Source organism: Poecilia reticulata, chromosome 5, assembly GCF_904066995.2.
Source record: "Poecilia reticulata chromosome 5, P_reticulata-male-v2, whole genome shotgun sequence".
Classification (NCBI taxonomy): Eukaryota; Metazoa; Chordata; class Actinopteri; order Cyprinodontiformes; family Poeciliidae; genus Poecilia; species Poecilia reticulata.
The window spans coordinates 31,750,006-31,774,005 of NC_088834.1; the positions used below are offsets into that span (position 1 = coordinate 31,750,006).

Here is a 24,000-nt window from a genome sequence, read left to right on the forward strand (position 1 = left end):
ACTTCCTTCATAACAATATTGTAAGCATAAAAATGGAATGCCGTCAGATTTTACTGGTTGTAGGATTTTTCTTTTGTCTTGCAAAAGACATCGAGCCGTTTATCCCTCTAGCATTAGACGAGCATTTGCTTTGATTGCATTTACCCAGAATGCCCCGCGCTATAGCCTCCTTCCTGCTTTTGTAGCGGTCTCCAGTTCGCTTGGTGTTCACTCGAACCACACCAGAGTTCACTTCAACCGAACCAAGACCCAGGTGTGTAGGTGGATCAGAGTTTGATTACAGATTCACACCTCCCTAAATGAACCAGACTTTGTAGGGAAACGAACTTCACTGATTAACAGACTAAAAAGGCCTGGATTGAAAGCTTCCTAAAACAGCCTTAAAACACAAAAAGGACATTTTCAGCATTCCTGAAAAGTGATACAAAAATCTAATCTACAAACTATCGCAAATCTCACTGTTTTTGCTTCTTTGGCAATCCAGGCAGGAAGCTTAGAGTGAGGACTTTCTTGTTACATTCATTGGGGAAGCTGCAACATGAATGCAGCAATTTTATTTAACAGATCTGTTGAAATGAAACAATACACTCATCTAATTATGGACACCGTTATTGATGAATGTTACACATAGCCCATATTCCACGGGCTATGTGTAATGTTACACCCTATTCTCTACCATTGGGAACACAACACTACCATTTCAGACATATCCCTTTAAGAGAGGACACACACACATATATATATATATATATATATATATATATATATATATATATATATATATATATATATATATATATATATATACACAATATGTAGTTGCGACCCTGGTTATGACTATTATGACTACATTGATTCAGTGCTTACGGCTGTACTTTCTGTTACTGAGCCCTTCTGCAAAAGTACATATAAAGTACTTATATGGACTATGACTATATTTCACCCTACAAAAAATGAAATAAAGTATTCCTTCAGGAAAACAAGGTATTGATCCATAAAAGCAGATTATCTGTATGTAAATATGGTCTGAATTTATAGTACATTTCTGGTTATATTGACCCCTCAAAGAGGTTTACACCACAGCCACAGTTATCTAGTCTAACACAGTTTATTTTAAAGTTAACCTCAGGACTGTTAAGGAGAGAAAAGTGCAATGAAAAAAAAACAAAAACAAAAAAAAAAACTGGTAGGAATTCTTTTTTGCTAAAGAACATTCGGTTTTGCTCCTCCATCCTCCAGCCACCAGGAAAATAATGTGAACTTGTTGGGAAAAGAAGAACTAATTTACACACAAGTCTTCAGATGTCTTGATGCTCAATATTCTTTGGCTGAACATATCTATTAATCTTTTGAAGTTCTTCAGTTTGCAGTTTGCCTAAACAGTGCAGTGGAAATAAAAAGCTTTGTAAAGATAATATAATAAACAGCGTATTCCTCTCTGCAAATTTCAGTGGTTATGGAAGAAGGTTGACTTTGTGTCTAACTGAACTTTTTAGTGTTGATTTGACCATGTTTTGGATCACATCTGTGTTGAGGACTGTAGCGCCTGCTCTACCCCAAACTAACTTATTTTAATGCTTTTCACACATATTCATCAGAGCTATACACAAATCTGTCAATTAACTCTTAGGTCTTTGGAAAAAAACGAGGGCAAATCAAATGTTCTTCAAGAATATTTCTGGTGTGAACGTGTGTACCAAGAATAGCTTCAGAAAGTAACTTTTTTCCCTCTATTCTTTGCAGCATTAGTCCCAAATAATCAATGAAAATAAACAGCCTTTTTGAAACGTCTTTACCAGGTAACACTTAGATTGTTTTTAAAAGGATTGTGCAAAGGCGCCCTCTGGTGGTCCAGTGGAGCCAAAAGCAGCCACACTTTCAAAAGCAAATTAATAGTTTAACCACATGGCTAAACTATAACAAATAATCTGTTCTAGGAAAACAGAACTTAGAAATGAGGAAAACATTAAACAGAAAACAAGCTGTTTGTGGATTGAAATTTACTTTAACTCTGTTTCTGAACACTTCATGTTTACCATATTTAGATGTGCTCACAATTCATGTCTTTGGACAAAAAAATAAAGAAAAAAAAAACACAATTTCCTGCTTTATGAAATTTCCTCCCAACACAGCATCACTCAGTGAGCTTTAAAGAATATAGCAGAAAAAAGTTAATCAGAATCGAATTACTTTGAACTTTAAAGCCCTGCCATTTGTGTATTTACATATTTTTTCATTATTACACAGAAGTTGGCATTTTTAGACATGACATTATAAGCATTTAATAAATTTCTATTCAGCTTATTTATATAGGACCAATTCACAATATCATTTCAAGATACTTTACAAACCACGAAAAGTGCAAAATTAAAGTTTAGTACCAAAACAAACTATGTCCAAAGTCTTTACCAGTAACACGTTTGTTGTATTTTGTGTAATGAACTTTTTTTCAGATTTGTTTTTATACGTCTTTGTGGTATGCTGCAACTGCCATCAACTCACTTCACATACTTTAAAGACATCAAATTAATGTGACGGGTCAGTATCTGATGTGTTGGTAATTTTTGCTGCTATTCCCTCTGATATGTTGAACATAACATTTGGGCCAAAGTGACCCAGATCATCAGATGGTTCCCATTCTTTTCATCTTATTAGGTTTCTGGAAAACCTAATAAATCCGCAAAGTGTTGAAGACAAATTGTCTGTTGAAGCTAATTTGCAATCTGACTTTTTAGGAGCACTGTTCTCAGCAGCAGTTTCCTCATGTGAGACCATTTATAGATTGGTCATTACCTTTCTACGCAATTCTTCTTGATTCTCATCTCCCTTCAGAGCTCTGTCTGGGATTTCTCCCACTGAGCTAGATTCCTTTAGTGGGATTTCTACGAGACCAATCAGCAAACAGTAGGAGAAGTTGCAAACGCTGTCGTTTTACAATTGTAAAGTCTGCCTGTAATTCTAGCAATGGCAATGGAGGAAGTGAACTAAGCTGTTTTGACCACCCATGTAAATATTGAATTAACATCAACAGCCATGTTGTTCAGCTTAGCACATCTCTCTCGGCAGTGGAGGACGGTTGTTCACAGCGCAGACAACTTCTGGCAAACTTTATACTGCTAAACAGGTGCATTGCATATGTCAAGTCTTAGCGAGTGGATAAAGCTTCAAATGTCAGCACAGCCTTCCAATAGTTTCTCAATAGACGAAGGTCCAGGCTACCATGCTGATGGGTCGGATCATTTCAAAGAGCTGCTTAAAAGACTTGCTCACATAATGTTCTTACAGCAGTAAAAACTGAAGTCACAGTTGTCAACAGAAAATATTTGGCCTTTTACAGCTCCTGAAAAGACCTGCTGATTTTCAGAATACTGCCATTCAAAGAGCACAGCTATCCTTTACTGGGCATATTTCAGCATCCTTGCTCACACTGCCAGAGCGTGCTGACTGTTAGAATGAGTGTTACAATAACTAAACCCCTTCAAGTGGCGCCAACCTCAGGCTTCAGACTGCTGGTAGTGGGAAAAGGTGTTGTAAATGAATTAGTAAATTATTCTTGAATTGACTGAGATTCTGGCGAAAGCTGATTCCTACGAGCCAAGCAGAGCATATGGATGAGAAGACTGCAGCATAATGCAGCACACAAGGAGTGTAGATTCCTGTGTGGTTTCTTAGCAACAGTGCACGGCGGGTATCACTCGCTATCACTCCTCACACAGAAGAATATTTTAAAAACTTATTTGACACATGGCTGTGCAGTGCAGCATGTGCTCTTGAGCTGCAAGTTCTGTAAATGGAGCGAGGGCTTAGCAGACACTCATTAATGGCCGTCAATGATCAGATCTAAAGCTTCATATTCCATAAAGCTCCAGATGTTCAAATATCAAAATAATGTACACAGACTGTGCTGAAGGTAATGCACTTGCTGTAGGTTAAAAACATGTTCATTATTTTGAGGAAATTGGTTTTCACTTTGACATTTAAGGGTTTGTTGAACCTTTTTTGTAAAAAAAAAAAAAAAAAAGTCAAATTTTGTTGATCTTGATTGGTTTGTAAAATCAATAAAAATGGCAAAACGTCAAAGGGGATACTTTATCTGAAAATGATATTTTCAGACTTGTAAAAACTAGAAAAATTCTATTAATTCTTCTTCACAACTACTTACACTTTCATCTTATTAGCAGGGTTTCTGCAGGTTTCACTCACTCAAATTTAAGACATTTTTTACGACCACTGTGAATGAAATTTAAGACCTACATCTCCACAGAAACGGATGAACTTTGACCAGCCAACTGGTGAGAAACCTCCAGTTAGGAATGATAGACATAATGAAAGCTAGCTAGCTAGCACCGGTATGTTAAAAGCTAGTTAGCAGTAGCTTCAACCGTAATATGCTTCCGTAGAACGACTCAAACTTTTGACGGGCAGAAAAGTCCCACAACAAAAAAAATAAAATGATAATAATACATAGGATATGTGGGATTAAACAAATTTGTCAAGACAAAATTTAGACTTGGGAAAAACACTAAAGACCAACTAACTTTTTAAAATAAATTCAAGACATTTTAAGGACTTAATTTTAGGTACATGAAGTTAAGACTGTTAAAGCAGCATTTACATTGACATTCTTATAACAATAATTTGCTGCTATTAAATTTGACACAGCTTAATCTTTTAAGTGATTTACTGTATTGTCTTTGCCTTTTGTTACAAATAAGCCTTGTGCATAATTTTCTAACTAACCAAACATCTCACACATCAGTAGCCATTCACACACAGCTGAAGGTCATGAGACAAGCAGGTAATCTGTATAAAAAGTAGGTTGCCTTTATTAGAAGCTGGGAAACCAAAACATTATCAACATTGTTTAATACTTTTCCTTTAGACCACAATGTTGCTACTGCCAGCATTTATTCAACATCATCGCTTCGCACTTTTTCCACAACATGCAAAAAGATTGAAGAGTTCAGTGTTCCTTTTTTCCCCCCACTAGACTGACAAAAGCTTCACTGCCTGGTCGCCATAGGAATCACAAGTCAGCTTACATTAACATTGCCAGAACAACTCAACGTAGATTAAAAAGAAATCAAACAAAAAAGTAAAAACAGAGTAAAGTTGAAGAGTGGATGAGAGGAACAGAACCATGTATCTCCAGTAGGAGGAGAGAGGAGCCTCTTTTTTTAACCTCCAAGTTTTTAAAAACGGCTGGACTGTAAGGACTCGGTGCCAATTCAGGGACCTGAACGTAGAAAAACACTGACCTACTGCAGACAGGCGGGAAACAATCAAATGTGCTTGTGAACAAAAGTTCCGGCGCCCCGTACCAACCCGGCTGGGACGAACTTCTATTGCGACCTCAGGACGACCTGTACGAAAGCACTGTCCCCAAGATCGCAATAGCAACTTCATTCTTTTATTTATTTTTTTTGCTTTGACATCAAACACAAGAGGATAATCTCACAAGTGCTGCACCTGATCTAAAAATCACGAGTTCTGAGATCGTCTATGGCTTTGGATGGTCTGCTGATCGGACTAATTGGTGACTCGTTTCGAGCCGGGCGTCGGCCGCCTTGCTAGGAAAGGCTTGAAATGTGAGGACTCGTTACATTCTCAGGCCTTCAGGGATGATGTTAGAGCCACTGGTGTAAAAAAGAAAATTTTTTAACCAAATGAAAATTAAGGCATCTACAGACAAATGAACACGAACACGGAGCTCCCCGGTCTACTTGAACTGCTAACGCGGGCAATTCAAAGTACTGAAGAACCAGTGATGGGAAACCGACGGGAAACCACTAAAGCTGATGGGAGAGAGAGAAACAGAGAGAGAGAGAAAGCTGCTCCCACCATCACACTGAACAGATTAGATAGGGTCAATGGATTTTCTTTAAAATCAAGATACATTTTATTTCTTTTTCTTAAAAAACAAACATTACAAAAAAATCTGAATAGAGAATTAGAACAATGAGCCAACAGGAGAGAGAGAAAAAAAAACATTCTTGTTTTAAGCTCTCAAAACAAAGAACACCTCTTGTTGCATTTTTCTGAAAACGAACAAAAAAAAAAAAAAAAAAAAAACCAGGATGTGGAGGTGCCTGGCACAAGGGATTGGATGTTAGGATGATGCAGCCATGCAGGGAGCGCCGTTTCAGAAAACAAAAAATAAAATAAAATATAGCTGGATATACAAAAGAGAAAACCGTTAAAAAAGCAGCTGAAGGAAAAATGATTAAATATGACAAGCGTGACCTTTAAGTGAGCTCAGAAATGCTTTAAATAAAATGTTTAAAACTCATCACGGCATTCAGCGGCGCCGAAAACACCAAGCAGAGAGGAAACGAGGGGCGTAGACCCCGGCGCGTGTTGACGTGCATGAGATACAGCGCTTTGCCTACCGATACCGAACACCACCTGGGATGGGCTGAACCGGTAAAACAGGGAGAAAAGAAAGGTTGCTGCTCTGCTGCAAGACGGACGCTCGCTTCACCGTCCTACAGAGACGGAGGAGACGATGGGATGCTGCTGGAGGAGCTGGGATGCTGACTGAAAAAACAAACAAACAAAAAAGCAGAGATTCTCCAAATCGTTGAGCCAGGCCACCAGGAGGGGAAGAATACAAAAAAAAACAACAAACCCTAAATGCAGAGCAACAAAAGAAAACAAACATAAGGAGAGACAGAGAGAAGTGGAGGATGGGAAGGAACAGGTGCCATCTTCTAGTCTTCCCCAGAGGGTGCCTCCTCTTCTGAGCCGTTCTCCTCCTCGTCGTCCTCCTCCTCTTCCTCGTCTCCTCCTGCAGACTCCTTCGTTGTCTTGGGGGCGGGGGAGGTCTCCTCCTTCTTCTCGGCGGTCTCCTCCTCTTCCTCCTCCAGAGGGCTCTCTGGTTCTTCCTCCTCCTCTTCCTCTTTGGGTGAGCTCTTCTCCACGGTCTTGGTGCTGGGGCGGCCCTTGCCCTTCCCCTTCATGGGGCTGGGGGTGACTGCAGGACAGAGGGGAAGAGCTCAGGGCAACTTATCTCATCGGTTAAAAAGAAAAAAAAAAAAAATGCTAAAATTTCACGTCAAGTTACTAAAATTGATGTGAGCATTTCCACAGACTGAAGTAAAACTGAGTAAAAGTTCTGACTGTAAATGAGAGGCTGGAACAAAAATAAAATAATTTCATTCTATATAGAGAATCATAATTAATAGCCATGGAAATTTTAATCAATTTTAGTCTGCTTAATTTTTTGTAAAATTGTATTTTTTTCATTATTTAAAGGGGTAGTACTATGACTTTTCAATTTTATAGCACAATTAAGTAACTATGTTCAGTTATAAAAATGCTTATATAGACAGTATATGCGCTGCACAGTGGCGCAGTTGGTAGAGCTGTTGCCTTGCAGCAAGAAGGTTCTGGGTTCGATTCCCGGCCCCGGTCTTTCTGCATGGAGTTTGCATGTTCTCCCTGTGCATGGTGGGTTTTCTCCAGGTACTCCGGTTTCCTCCCACAGTCCAAAACCATGACTGTCAGGTTAATTGGTCTCTCTAAATTGTCCCTAGGTGTGAGTGTGTGTGTGCATGGTTGTGTGTCCTGCGACAGACTGGCGACCTGTCCAGGGTGACGCCACCTCTCACCTCCCGACCCCACTAAGGGACAAGGGTGTTAGAAAATGGATGGCTAGATATATATATAAAATCCAATTTTTCCAATTGAAAAATTTTATTTTATATTATATACAAGAAACTTTTAGTTCCCAATTTACTTTCCTAATTTATTCAAAATTAATTCTTTCTGAATCTACACCTTCAGGAAATCATCACAACATGGCTCCTCTATTAACCCTTTAAAATTTTCCACTAGGGCTGAGAAGGAAGTTGTATAATGACACTTGCTGATAGTCAAATCAAGCCCAAAAAAATAAATAAATAAAAAATTGGAATCAAATTGCTACAAACAGAAAGACTGGCATGTCTGCTGGTTTCCTAACTACCTGTGGCCTTTAGTCGCGGTTTGGGGCTCTTCTTCTCCTTTTTCTCCAGCCGCCCCCGTCGGATGACCTTCTTTCCTTTCTTCTTGGAGCGGCCATAGTCACTGTCATCGTCATCCTCCACCATGAAGTCCTCGTCACTGCCAGACTCGTCAGCTGTGTGTGTGAACAGAGAGGGGGGAAACTTAAGTTTGTAAAAAATTTAATAAAATCTTGACATGCAGTCAAACAGCTGCCCAGAAAAGGTGGGAATCACCAAAGCAAGAGTTGGACTGTCACAGTAAATGTTCACTAAAAAAGTATCTGAATTACAACAAAATAAAGAGAAGATTTTATTTGAAAATAAAGTCTTTAAAATACGTAATTGACTATTCCCACGGGAGGTTTTAAATACCTGAAGTTAATGTTCACATGTAATATTTATCCATATTTGCTCTGTGAGAAAGACTGGTTGTTACATGCATAAATGCCAGTAAGGAGGTTCAGGAAAAGCATCGAGACAGAAGAAGGTGAATAGCAACACAGTAATTTCAATTAATTAAATAATTACGCATATTTTAAACGCATAATTATATATATACTTTTTCTCTATAATTATAAACCCCTGCAATGAACTCGATTAGAATTTCAATCAAGTGACAAATGCACTTTATATTAAGATTCTCAATATTTTATAGGTTAGCATGTGGAATTCTCCATATTGGGTCACTATTGGCCAGTTCTGGATTCTCTGGAGTTTCTTTCATTTTAGAAGACAAGAACTAAACAGGCAATGCAATCCTTGTCCTGCTGCCCTAAAATTAGTGGAGCTGCTGGTGTTGTACGTACGGTCCATATAGGACTCCTCCTGGTCTTCGTGCTCCTCATCCTCACTGCCTCCGTCCCCCAGCAGGATCTCTCTCTGTTTTGACACGGCCTTGGAAGCAGCCTGCCTCACTGTACGCTTCCGACTCACTTCCTTGTCGTCGTCACTGTCATCTGTACACACAGCGAGTTATACTGGCGCTTATTACGACGGGAAAAAACACATGAAGGCAGGAGGAAAAGGATGTGGATAAACTCACACCGTTTGATCTGTGACCTTTTACGACACCAACTTACAAAAGATTTCATTTTACAAAGAAAAAATATTTCAGTTCATGTTTCTGCACAGCTGATCCATTTTTATTTCAACAGGATTGGATCCATTTTCAAACTTTTACATGTAAATCATTGTGAAAGTCGTGAATTTAGTGGACTTTTGTGTTGGTCACTCCTAAAAAAACTCAAAGTCAGACAGTAAAAGTCTGAAGCATAACATTTTAAGCTGGGTGTTGTGGCAGCTGCCAGTACCTGCAGCCCGTTTTCTCTTTGGGCCCCTCTTACTGGTCTTCTCCACTTTGGCTTTCTTTGCCTTTTTTCCTCTCTCTTCTTCGTAGTCGCTGCCTCCTTCCTCCTCCTCCTCTTCTCCAAAGTCGTTGTCTTCCTCCTCACTGCCGAAGTCATCTGCATCACAACATGCGGGGAAGTCAGAGAGTCGGGATCTCGGGTTGGCGTGGAGCATGCGCTCATCAAATCGAATGGACAAACTTACCTGCTGAATCATTTTTGGATTTGGAGAGCTTTTCATCAGAATCCTCGCTGCAAGAAAGCAGAAGACAACAGACTTTGTGTTTAACAGTCTGACATAAAGCTAAAGCACCATCTGCTCAAAGTTCCTGAACTTCGCGCTCATAAACATAACATCATTTAGCGCAGGTCCAACGGCAGAACGAAGATTATCCAAACCGTGTCCTAACCTGTCATCCTGTGAGTTCTTCGAGCGCTTGTGCTTCGGCTCACGAGGGGCGGGGCGCACCTTCTTAGGCCGATCGCCGCCATATTCCTCATCTACGGAGAAGAGAGCAAGCACAACGTCTCAGCTCACATTCTCATCCATCCATCCGTCTACAAGCAGTGAGTAAATGTTTCACTACTAATTTACTCAGAAAATATTTTTTTATTACTTTATTAAATTATGATCTATTGTTACACTAACATGCAACTGTTTTCAATCAAATTGTAGGCCCTGCTTAGAACCATCAGAGCTGTGCTGCTCAGGAAGTCCAGCAACATTTCTTTTGAACAAACTGCTTTTATATCTGTGATCTTAAGTCTTGTAATCCCTTCATGCATTTCTTTTTATTTATCTGTTGAACAAAAGTTCATAAAATACCGCCTATACTTTTTTTCCCCTATGGAACGCAGCTCTAAACAATTCAAGTGAAATTTGTCCGAATGTTCACTTTTTTTTGTAGATTATATCAAACATATTCTAAAGAAAATGCAGCTCAGAAAGCTCTGTCCTGGATGTAACGCTAAGCTATTAGCTGCCCTTTGCAAAGGAGCCAAATAAGGAGCACCATTTATTTTCCTTGGTGCCGATTGGCTGCACCTCCCAAGACTGTAGATATTAGCTTCTGTGGTAGTTCTGTGAATAATAATGCATATGAAGGTATAGTTGGCAAAATGATACAATACCAACAGAGCCGTGGAGTTACTCTCCATCACAGAAAACCAGGGTTTTTGATCATAGTTAATTAAATCATTAATGGTTCCATATTTGTCTTTGCGTTGATGGGTTAGTCTTCCAAAAAAAAAAAAAAAAACCCACAAAGAAGGAATTGGCAGCCCAGATCTAAAAAAGAAAAACAATCAAAAACAAAAGCTGCAAAAAGTGCTGGCCAGTAAAAGTTACCCTGTGATACCGAATAGTAAACATCTGATTAGCAGCAGCAGCCTGGCTGAGTCTTACTGCTCAACTCCAACAGCCTTGCATGTCTAACTGAATATGAGGCTGATCTAAGCACATGGATCATCTGGAGTTAATAACTGAAACACTATGAATGTGTGCACAAGCAGCGAGCTACTCCAGAGCGGGTGTGATATTTCTAAGTGGGGGTAGAGGAGGTGGGAGACGGCAATGTAGTGTCAGAGAAACATTCATTTCCAATGATACATGTTCACCCCAATGAAAGCTGACCACAAACAAGCATTCATAAAACTGGCACAAATGAATAAAATAGGTTAAAGGTTTAAGAACGTAAACTGCATCTACATGCCGGCCGTCACTTCATGTTTGGCACATTAGCTAGATTGTATTTTGTTTTGAACGAGACAACCGGTGGAGAAACACACATGGCGTTGCTTACCTGCATCGTCAGACTCGTTGAATTGTGAATAGTTCACCACTTTCCTGTTCCTGTGAACATAAATACACACATTTGATCAGATTACAGAGTAAATTTACAAGCTTCACCTGATACCAGACTATAAAAAGTGGAGAGAAGGAGACTGTTAACACTATTGTGTTTCCCCTCTACGGAATAGAGTGGAAGCAACAAAGAAACTGCCTGAATGTGTGCATTGTGTTGTTTGGGTAGAAAAACCTCCAGCAGTGGCCAGGCAGAGGCGGATGAACTGAACTGGACCTTGAACCTTGCGTGGCTTGCAGGACTAATTTGGTTGTGTGTATAGATTTAGCCGTAGGTGACAAACAGCTTCAGTTTGGGGAACACAAACGTTCAAGAGCTGCTGCAATAGTGGAAATGGCTAAACACCGTTAAGACTAAATTTAGGCAAACGGCACATCTGTGACCATCTAATTTATACCAAAGTTTTTCTTTAGACCAGCTGAAAAACATCAAGCATAGCTAGATTTTTGTTTTGAACCCACCGATTCACATTTACACAAAACCCTCAGTATATGGACAGAAATTGGTAAAACATGTCCAATATTTTTTAACAAAAAAAAAAAAAGATGCTTCTGTTGTATGAAACAGTAAGCACGATGCCTCTGAAACCTTTCCTTACACGTCAGAGCCCAGTCAGTCACTTCCATGTGGCTGGCACAGTGCCTCCCAGTCCGGGGCCTCAGACCAACCCTGCATGGCTTCTTAAGATTCCTGTGACCATCTTCTCACAATTCTAATTTTTTTAGTAGGTTGCCTATAGCCTGACCATTGCCTTCCTATGCAATTCTGCTAGATTCTCATCGCCCTTCAGTGCTCTGCCTGTGATTTCTCCAATTGAGCTAAATTTCTCCGGTAGAATTTTAACCGGGCCAATCAGCGAGCAGAAGGAGAAATTTTGAAAGATGATGTTAATTTCCTACTCTATTTCAGAATTGTAGTCTGCCTGTAATTTTTGGCAATGACAGCAGAGGAAGTGAACAAAACCATTCAGTCCATTTCGACCACACTACCAAACATTGAATTATCATGAACAGTTGCCTCGTTTGGCTAGGCAGTTCTCTTTGCAGTGGAGGATGGCAGTTTACAGTGCTGCTAATTTTCAGTAAATTTCATAGTGTTGAACTGGTGCCTTACATGCATCACAGCCAAACATTAGCGATTGAGTAAAATTTAAAACTTAAACACAGTCCACACATCCAGGAAGTAATCGTTTCTCAACAGACGTCCTCTGGACGAAGCAAAGCGTAGAACAAGGAGCTGATTTATACCAGGCTACATTCTATCTGAAAAAAGGGGTCAATATTCCAAGCAGAACCCCCCACAAGATTGTGATCCGATTGCCGACAGAAGGCCTGACTTCAGAGATGTATACATTCCTGGATAAAACAAATCCAACATTTTGTTTTCTCTAGTAGAGCAACTGAACAAAAAAACACCTAAATCCATATAACAAAATCCAAATCCGTATAAAAGCCTTATAAATTCCCCTTTAAGACATGACTTTTGACCATGGGATGTACAAAGGATATGTTTTAGGATCCTTGCATACTGTTATTTACGTACACCAGGTTTTAGGAGCAGATCCAACAAGCCTTTATGCATCAGGATCCACCTGGTAAAGGCGATTTATCCCACAACACGTCTCCCCCCCCCCCCATCAGAGTGACTATATGATGATAATACTTGTTTAAGGTCGTATGGTTTTATCCACTATGCAGGGAACACCGAATTGGGGAAATTGACAAATTAGAATTCAATTTAAAGTGCAGAATAACTTAGAATTTCTTAGTTTTCCTGACAGCTTAGGTGTTTGGGAAATGTTGAAATATATAGCAAAAGAGCATCAGGGAGAGATTGTACCAACTGCTGTGGCTTTGGTCACTTATGTGCAATGCTTCAGCAGTTTTTCAACCACACATTGGAGTCAGTGTCTTAAACATAACTTGTCACTATATGAAAAATCCTACCGCTTCAGAGCAGGAACAACTCCAGAAGATAAGTTGTATGATAAGCCTGGAGGGCCACCTGGCTTTACTTGTGCCCCCACCAGGCTAAGAATTGCTTAGTTAATTCAAGTTTTTTTTTTAATGTTTGCATTTTTGAGACTTTATAGTTGGGGTCCGGTACTAATCTTCCAACACATAATTATCAAGTGATGTATCCAAGCTTCCTGTCAACTTGAAACATTTCTAACTCAAAAACACAACAGGCTGCTGGATGAATGACTTTCTGGGGGAAACATTGCACAACACCATCTCCATGCCACTGACAGAAAATATGTTGCAGTTTTTATGGTTTTTAAAAGTGACATTGATGTAATTTTTGTGTACTTTAATACCATAATTGTACTTCTGTGGTAGAGGCCACAAGAATGAAATTCGCATTTCCAGAATAGCCTGTATCAACCCCAGCCATGTATACCTGTTGGTAAGGATTAAGTCACATTTTGTGGATTAATTTTACCCTTTTCTCAATCCCAGGTTTCACAATGTTAACTCATTCTTTTAGCTATAACATTTCCATAAACATGTGGTCCATAAATAATATTTAATTAGTTCAGTAGAAAAATAATCAGAATTTAATTAGATTAATTTAATGATTTTGACAAGCACTTAAACATTTCATTAAAATTTATTGTTGCAAGTACTGGCAGCCTTTACTGGGCAGACTGGGGTTAGAACGATGCTATTATGATCTTGTTTACAGGACAGATGGTCAGTTTATTGAAAGGTTTTAGGTTTAAAATAAAAGAATGTCGCCCACTACTCTTATTACGGTAATTTATCAGCCAGCTAGTAAACTTGTTACACAATGAAGAGCAGTGCAACAACAAACCAAAGCGTTCTGTGCAATAAGCATGTTTATTTAAATGATTCTTACAAACGCAGAGGAAATCTATTCCATATGTTTTTCTTCAGTCTCTTATAAATGAGCATGTTTAGGGAAACAACTTTTAAAATTACCAACTATTTGAATGTACTGGTTTTAATATCTGACCACTTGTGGCAAAAATAGCATTTTCGGTAATTGTTGATATTTCTACATATCTCAGTAGAACACAGGAAAAGAAAACTTTCTTGCAATTGGGGCTGCGCAAAATGTAGCAAATTTAGCAATATTGCAATGAAAATAATATGTATGCTATAAAAAACATGATATATATTGGAAAGAAAATAGGCATATCCGGCAACCAATATGGCCATTGCAAGATTTTCTAATAATGTGCGGCAATGGCAATAATTATTTTAAATTTTTTTGTCCCCTGTACATTGACAAGACTACTCCTTATCTGGGTTTTGTTTGTTATAAACCAAACACAGAAATATAATAACACTACTTAAATAGTTTATCAAAAGTCATATCATTATCGCACATTTCTCTATTATGACCTGGTTAGGTGGGGGTTGGGTTAGCTCTCCTCTCCACACAGACAGAATAAACCAGTCAGCCATGGTGGAAAAAAGAAAATAAACATTCACGGAAACAAAAAGAAAAACTTTAAGCTTAGCGCAAGGCTAGCAATGCTTATGAATGTAAAAAATCTGTATGTTTTGTCAGTACCCGGTTGACAGGAAGTGTAAGGATAAATGTGACAACTTATAGTGCAGTCTCATCAGAAACATGGATAAACTTTGCTTTCTTTTTCTTTGTGGGGGGTGTAACATCTGTACCAGATGCAGAAAATAAAAATTAAAGACCTTGATCTTTATAGAAGTGTACACAAACTTTTACTGTTTGCAGGTTTTTTATGTGACATACTTTTGTGCTTAGTTCACTTCAAAGCATTTTCAATAGGGAGATTTTCTATTAAAATGTTAAAAATGTCAGATTCTTGGTTTTGCACATGTTTTAGTTCTTTTAAACAATGGCGGCAAAATACTTCCTTATTTTGACTTGTAAAACCCATTCAATGTTCTGCTGAACCACAGCTGCTTGTTACATTTGAATAATAAATGTGGACCGCTGCCAATTCATTTGTTAAACTGTTTTCATTCACTCCATTTGTTGGGTCAACAAAAATGGCTAGAATACAAAAAGTTGATGATGGGGAGTAACAGCAAAGTTCTATGGATTTCCATGTGCATCATATAAAAGTTACATTTTTATTTTTTAGACCTTTTTCCATCACTTCGTTCTGAATCATAGAATCAGTTATAAACAAAGGTGACGCTTATCCAAATCTTAACCTACAAAAACTGACAAACACTTTCAGACACTCAACAAAATAACGCAAACGGTTCCAATTCTGTATTCACTTTGGTGAATACAGAATTGACTCTTTGGTTACCTAGCAACAACCTGCTGAACAGTGTCAGGCTTTGCCACAGTGCCTCATAATTGCAAAAAGCTAAAAACAGTTTCCAGGAAATGTCATGTCACCAGTTTGGCAAGTCTTTATCTATTAAAAAAACAACAACTAATCAATATTTTTTATTGACCGATATGAAATCCTTATTGTGATATGTTTTTCAGCCATATCTCCCAGTCCTACCTCACGCCTGTCAGAGGTCCACTTTGTTAGGTCAGAAATTAACATCAAAACAATCCAGTTTTGACATTTGCCAATCGAGTCGCTATCACCAGGCTTGCTCCTCTCTAGGAAAAAGCCACTAAGTTGCCATAGTCAAGACAAAAACTCTCTTCCTCTTGTTGCTCTGTCCCCTGATGGCAGCATTAAGAACACAACCACCAGCTGAAGCCTGCAAATGCTTGAGACCAAAACGCTTAGAACTACCAATTATAAAGGTTCAATATGCATAAATATGCACAATGGAAACCATCTTCACACTACAACAGAAGTGAACATCTACAGTCTTCCTTATTTCTGCTCTTGTCGGGTACAGCCAATCAGCAATAAGAAAAATGAATGCTGCTTTTGGATTGGCTGCTTTGCAAATGTCAGCCAATAGTGTGTCAAATAGTACAGCGTCCATGTATTCCAGCTCCCAAGGCTGCATTTATTAAAAAGAAAAATAATATATATATATATATATATATATATATATATATATATATATATATATATATATATCAGTGACGTGCGGTCAGGGGAGGCAGAGCCTCACCTGTCATCATGGAAAAATAATATACAATAATAAAATCATTTACATTGCAGTTTTCACCCTATGGTTTGTACTATAAAGTATCTATTTTTTACTTAGCTTAACCAATTCTGATCGCTGAATTTTCGCATTTTCCCATTCAAATGCTCAGAAACGAAGCTGGTGAGGCAGCAGGAAGCTGAGCCTCATCTGGGATTGCACAACCTCTCGCTAACTGCACTGGCTGCAGTTCTATGGGAGCATGTTCGTCCAGTCTGTACGCCAGCAATAAAATGGCTAAAAAACATTTAATATATGGACTGATTTTCCATAATTTCTCTTATGTTTATAATGTACAGTGTTTTTTGTCACCAACTGTGTGTGTGTATCGTGTTTTGTGTGCCGAGGAATGATCAGAAACGGCAGAGAACAGACTGGAGGTGAGGCAGGCAGTTCTCTTGCCTCATCGCTGGGGGCGCTCATGATCCCAGATATCGTGACTCCACAACTGCAGAGTAAGACACAGCGAGCTAGCCATGGAGCTAGCCATACAGTATATAAGTAAAGTACCGCGATATATTTGTTTTCCGTTCTCTTCCGACGTAAACATGAAAGACTACATTTATACACTTTAACAGTTTTTTAAAGTGGATGTTCAACTGAAGGAAGACCAACACCAGAGCTGAAAGTTTTGCTTCGAGACAGTTTGATTCTCAAACGGCGTAGAAAAGACATGCCGAGGATAGACTTGGCTTTGGATGAATGGATATTTTTGTGCAGAATTAGCGGTGCATGGATTTCATTGATAAGTAAAGGTAAGACAGCAATAATATGTTTTTGTTTCGGTTTTTAATGAAATGTGCATTTTGTGGGCAACAGTTTATGTCTAAATAATTCAGTAAAGTAGAAGCGGTAACTAATCTACCACAGCAATTATTTATTAATAAAACATTAAGCCTAACATATACTACAACAACAGACTAAATGTTCTGTTCTGTGTGCAAAATTATTGAATGTTTTTTGGTGTTAAATTCTAAAACATGAAGTGGTATTGTCAGTTGCTATGGCAACGAGTCTGCATGTAGCTTGGCAAATACAGATCACTTTGCTGTGGATCATAGCACAAAATTAATACCTACATTTATAAGTTTCACTGAGTTAACGCAACTACGGATGACGTGTAAAAGATTAGTCTTTTTGTCCCCCAGCGTTGTATGTATACGCGAAATTTTAATAAAGTTATTACGTCCAATAACATGCATGGTGTCCAAGTCATAAATCAGTGCCTCACCAGCAATGAACCTCACCGCACGTCACTGATATATATATATATATATATATATATATATATATTCACACTCCTGATCAAAATCTTAAGACCAGTTAAAAACTCACTATTGGATCTTAAGAAGGTTCTAAGTAGAGCTTCACAATGTTAAAAAAAGAAATCAGCGTAAGAGACAAAAACTTTTGAGCGGGAAATTAATTGAAAACTGCATTTACACTCAAACATGATTTTTTTAGCTGATCAAAAGACCATAGCTAAAAAAAAAAAAAAAATCTCCCAAAACAGAAATCAAAGTGTCAAAAAGAAGGACTCAGTAATGAGTAGCTCCAACATTCTTGTTGATGACTTCAAACAATCGTTTAGGCTTGATGCCAGTGTTTCCAGGAGGCTAGTGGGAACGTTGCTCCAAGTGTTGAAGACGGCTTCACTTAGAGCCTCCACTGTCTGGAACTGATGTCCATTTTTGTAAACTTCCCTTGCCGTCCATCCCCAAATGTTCTCAATTGGGTTTAGATCCGGGGAACATGCAGGACGGTCCAAAAGAGTGATGTTATTCTCTTGGAAGAACTCCTTTGTCAGGCGAGCATTGTGAACTGCAGCATTGTCCTGTTAAGGAACCCAATCATTACCACACAGACGAGGGCCCTCAGTCATGAGGGATGCCCGCTGCAACATCTCCACATAGCCAGCTGCTGTTTGACGCCCCTGCACAATCTGAAGCTCTATTGTTCCATTGAAGGAAAACGCACCCCAAATCATGATGGCGCCCCCACCACTGTGCCATGTAGAAAACATCTCAGGTGGGATCTTCCTTGTCATGCCAGTAACATTGGAAGCCATCAGAACCATCAAGGTAAAAAAATTTTCTCATGTTGTCTTCAATAAATAACGATGGGCTGTATTTTGTTGCTGAGAAACAAAGTAAAGTTGCACAAGTAACCGTGAAAGAGAAGCGGAACCGAGAAGCGGCGCGAACGGAGCAGCTGCAAAAGCAGTGAGATCGCGAAATTAATGCAAATTTTGACTGGTAGCATTCACTTCGTAATTAGCTTTTAGCTTAGCGGTTTCTGTTCTGTATATAAAAGATTACCTGAAGAATGAACATGGGTTGATAACATCCGAAGTGGGCGTGCAGCGGCGCTGTGTTTTGAGCAGGAAGACAAAGAGGTAAAACCCCCAGCCGGAATCCGCGGCGCAGTGAGGATTTCCATGATAACAATGGCTGATCGATAATTCTTATTAGCAACATAGAGTATCAGAGACAGAGAACTATGAGATCCTGGCAGTCTGAAAGGCAGCTATTCAGAGATCCAAGCAGGGAATTAGCGGCGCTGCGTAGCTGCAAGGAGTCGATCACTACGGGGTGAGGCGGAGCCACTACTTTAGCAGTTAGAAGAAAGCAGCTTACAGCCACGGCTAACTCCGGGAGCCAAGGTAGAAAAGCCTTTTCCCCATAGTCCAAAAGACTGCATTTGTGGCTGCATTTTTACTTCAAAATGCTGCCACAGTGTCCAAAACAAAAAACATAAGTGCAGTCATTTGCATATTGAGAGTCTACAGAGGCTGATAATCTCACCACTCGGCTCCTGGATTACAGTTTAAACTTTTGAGTTTTATGTCAAATCCACATGAATTAAATGACAGAAACTAATTCTGTCACTGCATCTTAGATTCATTTTGTCCAGCTGCAGACTGTTAGACTGTCCAATCAGATTCAGGTATTGTGTAGTTGGTGCTTTTAATCAGTTTTCAGTTAACTAAATTCAAGTCACAAAACAGAAAATGTCACTAAAATCACTGTCCTAAAATCTTTCAGAAAATTGTAAAAATGTACTGAATTGTATCGCTCAACAAATATCGTGATACATATTGTATCGTGACCAGAATATCGTATCGTATCATTATTGTATCGCTACACCCCTAATTCGGACTAGAGAAGTGTGGTTGGATGGTTACAAAGAGAGGGAAGGTCGTCCACACAGAAGGGGTCTCATTCCCAGAAGGAACAATAGCAGACATAGAGCACAGTTACAAGTACCTGGGAATACCACAAGCAAATGGCAACCTTGATGAGGTCACAAGGAGCCAAATATCTCCAACGAATAAGGCAAGTCCTGAGAAGCCAGCTCAATGGCAAGAACAAGATCTGTGCAATAAACAGCTAAGCCTTACCAGTAATCAGATACCCTGCAGGAATAATTAGCTAGCCAATGGAAGAGATAAAGGGCACGGATGTTAAGACTCGGAAGCTACTAACCATGCATGGAGGGTTCCACCCCAAATCCAGCACCCTGAGACTGTACATGAGCCGTAAGGAAGGAGGCAGAGGACTAGTGAGTGTGAGAGCCAACATCCAAGATCCATAAATACATAAAGGACAAAGCCTCAACAGACGATGTGCTCAGCGAATGTCTCAGACAATGGGGAACAGAGGACGAGGTGCTGGAGGTCATGGGAGGTCAAGTCCCTACATGGGATGTACCACCGACAAATAACTGAAGTGGCTGATATCAGGAAATCCTACCAATGGCTGGAAAAAGCTGGACTCAAGGACAGCACAGAGGCTCTCATCCTGGCCGCCCAGGAACAGGCCCTAAACACCAGAGCAATAGAGGCTCAGATCTACCACACCAGACAAGACCCAAGGTGTAGGTTGTGCAAGGAGGCCCCTGAGACAGTCCAGCAAATAATAGCAGGGTGCAAGATGCTGGCAGGGAAAGCGTACATGGAACGACATAACCAAGTGGCGGGCATAGTGTACAGGAACATCTGTGCAAAATATGGCCTGGAAGATCAAAGTGGGGAACACCCCCGAAGGTGGTGGAGAATGACCGAGCTAAGATCCTGTGGGACTTCCAGATCCAGAAAGACAAAATGGTAATGCCGAACCAACCGGACATTATGGTGGTGGATAAACAACAGAGGAAAGCCGTTGTGGTGGATGTAGCAATACCAAGTGATTACAACATCAGGAAAAAGGAGCATGAGAAACTGGAGAAATACCAGGGCCTCAGAGAGGAACTGGAAAAGACCTGGAAGGTGAAGCCCACAGTGGTGCCTGTGGTCATCCGGGCCCTCGGGGCAGTCACCCCCAAACTGGAGCAGTGGCCAAAACAGATCCCAGGAACAACATCACACATCTCAGTCCAGAAATGTACAGTTCTAGGCACAGCCAAGATACTGCGCAGAACCCTCAAGCTCCCAGGCCTCTGGTAGAGGACCCGAGCTCAGAGGATGTAAGAGAGAGAGAGAGAGAGAGAGAGAAAGAGAGACCACGCGTGGAGGGTAAGAAATTTTTTATTTATTTGTCATATATATATATATATTTTAGAGGTGTGCCGATCGATCGGTCACCGATCATAATCGGCCGATTTTCGTGAAAAAGTGCATGATCGGTGATCATTGGCTCTTGTTGCCGATACCGATCACCTGCATCTCATTTCGCAGCCTGCCTGTGCAGCTAGTTTCCTCTTTCCTTCACTCTGCGCAAACGCGCAGCAACAAATCTTAAGCGATGTGGAACTATAACGCACTGAGTGAATGGGAAAGTTTGCGTGTTGCGGCGGAAAATTGAAGCACGTCAAAATGCATCAACACAACGAAGCTAATAGGACATAAAAACAATGCCATATTTGACGGAGTTTGGCTACATCGAGGCTCACTGCAGTAAAAAAGACATGGAGGATCAGATAGCAGGTAAAGCAGCGCGCAGCTACAAACACTCACCCGGATTAGCATGACGGTCAGAAAGCTAAACAAATAACCCGCAAAATTATTTAAGTCTTCGAGCTGAGATGCAAGAAGCTGGTTCTGCTCTCGCTGTTGAACCGCTGCTACGCGCTACAGGCAGTAATATTTGACAGACGGAGCGCCGCTTCTGCTCCACCTGGTAGTGACTCTCACACTGAACCTCTATTTAAAGCTGCAGCATCTAACCTAAAAAATACATTTTACATACGTATTAAAACTTTCGCTGTCCGGACATGAGACGGATAGTCTCTAAAAAAAATTATCGATCTCCTCCCTGCTTTGCATAATTACTCCGCTCAGTCAGAAACAGCCACTCAGAACTAGCAGTAATCAGCTAGCCGCCATGCTATCAGGAAGTTTTCATTCAGTAACTGGATTATTTATTGTAATGGAACCTGTATTTGCCTTTGAATGTTAAGTTTTATACTTGAATTTTTTTGGCAATGTTGAGAGGTTTTATTTTGGCTCTTTGCATTATTTAGCCTCTTCAGAGCCTTCATATGTTATCAGTCTGTTAAAGATAGTATTATTGGTAGCAGTACAATTTGCAGAATGACTGTTTAGTTTTCTTCTTGGAAAAAGTTATTAAAAACAAGTTTTAAGGAGAATTCATGGTTCCTTTTTCCACATAATGTAACTAGTAGTGTTTATAATAAAAAATAAAATAATAATTATGTGATGGGTATCGGTGATCGGCCCTCATGGGTGATCGGTATCGGCAGGAAAAAACCTGATCGGCACATCTCTAATATATATATATATATATATATATATATATATATATACAGACACATTTTCTAGTTACATTCCATAGAAAAAGAATGAACCGCAAATAGATGGGGATCCACTGTATCACTAAAAAGACTACTAAGATTACTAAATTGACTAAAACTAAAATGCGCTTTCAAAATTAACTCTGGCATCTTGTAGCGCTTAGAAAGAATTAAAACGGATGATAGTCAATGAAAGCTGGGTCGATACACTTATAATTATGACAAACTGCAAAAGAAGTTGCTCAATAAAACAAAAAACGCAAACAGTTATTCCAAAGTACTGCTAAACAAACAAAAAAACACATCACTTAGATTCCAGAAGAAAAAAAAGATTTAAAGACTAAAGTATGTCGGGACAAACTGGCTTCTAATCAAGCTGGAGGGCATTTTAATTTGGATTAAAGAGCGCAGGGACACCTCATGCCCTGCCATCACAGCAGGGATCTGGCGCTGGAGGGGCGGAGGGGGACGGAGGGGGTGTGGTGACTTTTTGTACATCTCCGCCTCCTCGTGACATCAGCCAGCAGTGTTAATTTACAGCGCTGAAAATGTACCCGCTCGTTTTTTTCCTCTCCCCCCACCCCCTTCAACCCTCACGACGACGACATTTTTGTACAACATAACCCGGCTGCGTATTACCTTAGCACAAAAAAAGCTGTGAAAGCGACAATAATGCGAGTGCTGCACCGACATGACCAGCACGCGCGCTAACAAGATCAAATCCTTAGGCCAACCACCACCTACTCCGGGGATTTTTTTTTCTCCCTCTATGGCGAGGGGGGGCTACTTGGCTGCGTGTTAGAACCTCCCCTGGATGAATGGGTAGCCATATTCTCATTCTCAGCTAACGGAGGGAAAAATATCGCCAGGCCCGGTTTAACCGACCAGAGCTGGCTGAATCACACCGATGAATGTTACGCTTGGCCTACATGAGAGTCAACAATACTCATCATGGATCCGCTTGAAAAGCAGCAGACAGACACGACGCAGCGGCGGGTTGCGCGTGCAGACCACCCCGCTGGGATCCATGTTAGAAAGAGAGCGTGCCCACAGGAAAAACACTCAGTAACACACCTCCATTATTTTTTCATGAAATGAATCCATTGGCGCCTCATTAAGGCCAACATGGTGGAGAGCGTGCATGTTATCGGTGAAGCCAGACAACGAGTGGCGTTATTTAACTCACAGAAAGAGAACGGGACGAAACGAGCACACCTACCTCACTGGTCTTGACATTTTGCAGGAATACTGTGGAGGTTAGAGACGGGAGAAGAAAAAGAACAGGGAGGGGGGGTAAAAGAAATAAGATTCCCGCTCTGCACAACACCGAGAGGCGCGAGGCTGCCGCGCGACTCCACCGTCCGAGCTAGCGCGTGAAAATAAGAGGACGTCCAGGTTTCGCTCACCAAACACAAATATTCTTATTTTTTACCTTCAGCTACTCAAAATGGTGAATAAAACAAACTGAAACTGCAGCTTGTGTGCAACCAAACCAGGTGGTATTGAGGGGACGGTCCTCACTGGCCAGCACCGCCCCCTACGGACCTTGAGAGCAGCAACACGTCCTTCTCAGGCCGCCATTGGCTAATTTGAACGACGACTTTTCCTTTTATTGCATGCGTTTGCTGCTCGTCAGAGAATTTTTACATGCTAGCCTCCGCCCCCACCCTCCCCGTTAGCAGGATAGGTTGACACCTCACTGTTGAGAAAACAAAAAGAGGCCCTCCGGTTGGATGCAAACATCCAATTCAGTGTGGGTCCCTGAAGACTGTAAAGCGACAATGCAATCATACGTTCAAGAGTGCAATGACATTATGATAATTGATTGGGTTGCATTTAAATGACCACCTTTGACTGCACCACTACCGGGAAAGACTTTCTTCTGTCTCACCTTGCAGACTGCAGTAGTAGGATATGCAGGTAGCAGGTCCTTCTGCATTACTGCTTAAATCCTGATTTACATTACAGCCTC

General features: G+C 40.2%; 1 protein-coding gene across 1 annotated transcript; it reads right to left on the bottom strand.

Moving 5' to 3' along the window:
- Nucleotides 1-6,570: 6,570 nt before the first annotated feature.
- On the bottom strand, nt 6,571-23,511 carry nucks1a (nuclear casein kinase and cyclin-dependent kinase substrate 1a). Its single transcript, XM_008410259.3, has 8 exons — nt 23,248-23,511; nt 11,134-11,183; nt 9,742-9,832; nt 9,537-9,583; nt 9,296-9,448; nt 8,792-8,941; nt 7,967-8,119; nt 6,571-6,973 (listed from the first exon to the last, which is right to left on the bottom strand). The coding sequence occupies exons 1-8, from the start codon at nt 23,262-23,264 to the stop codon at nt 6,711-6,713; spliced, it is 924 nt and encodes a 307-aa protein (XP_008408481.1). The 5' UTR covers nt 23,265-23,511; the 3' UTR covers nt 6,571-6,710.
- Between the last annotated feature and the right edge of the window lie 489 nt (nt 23,512-24,000).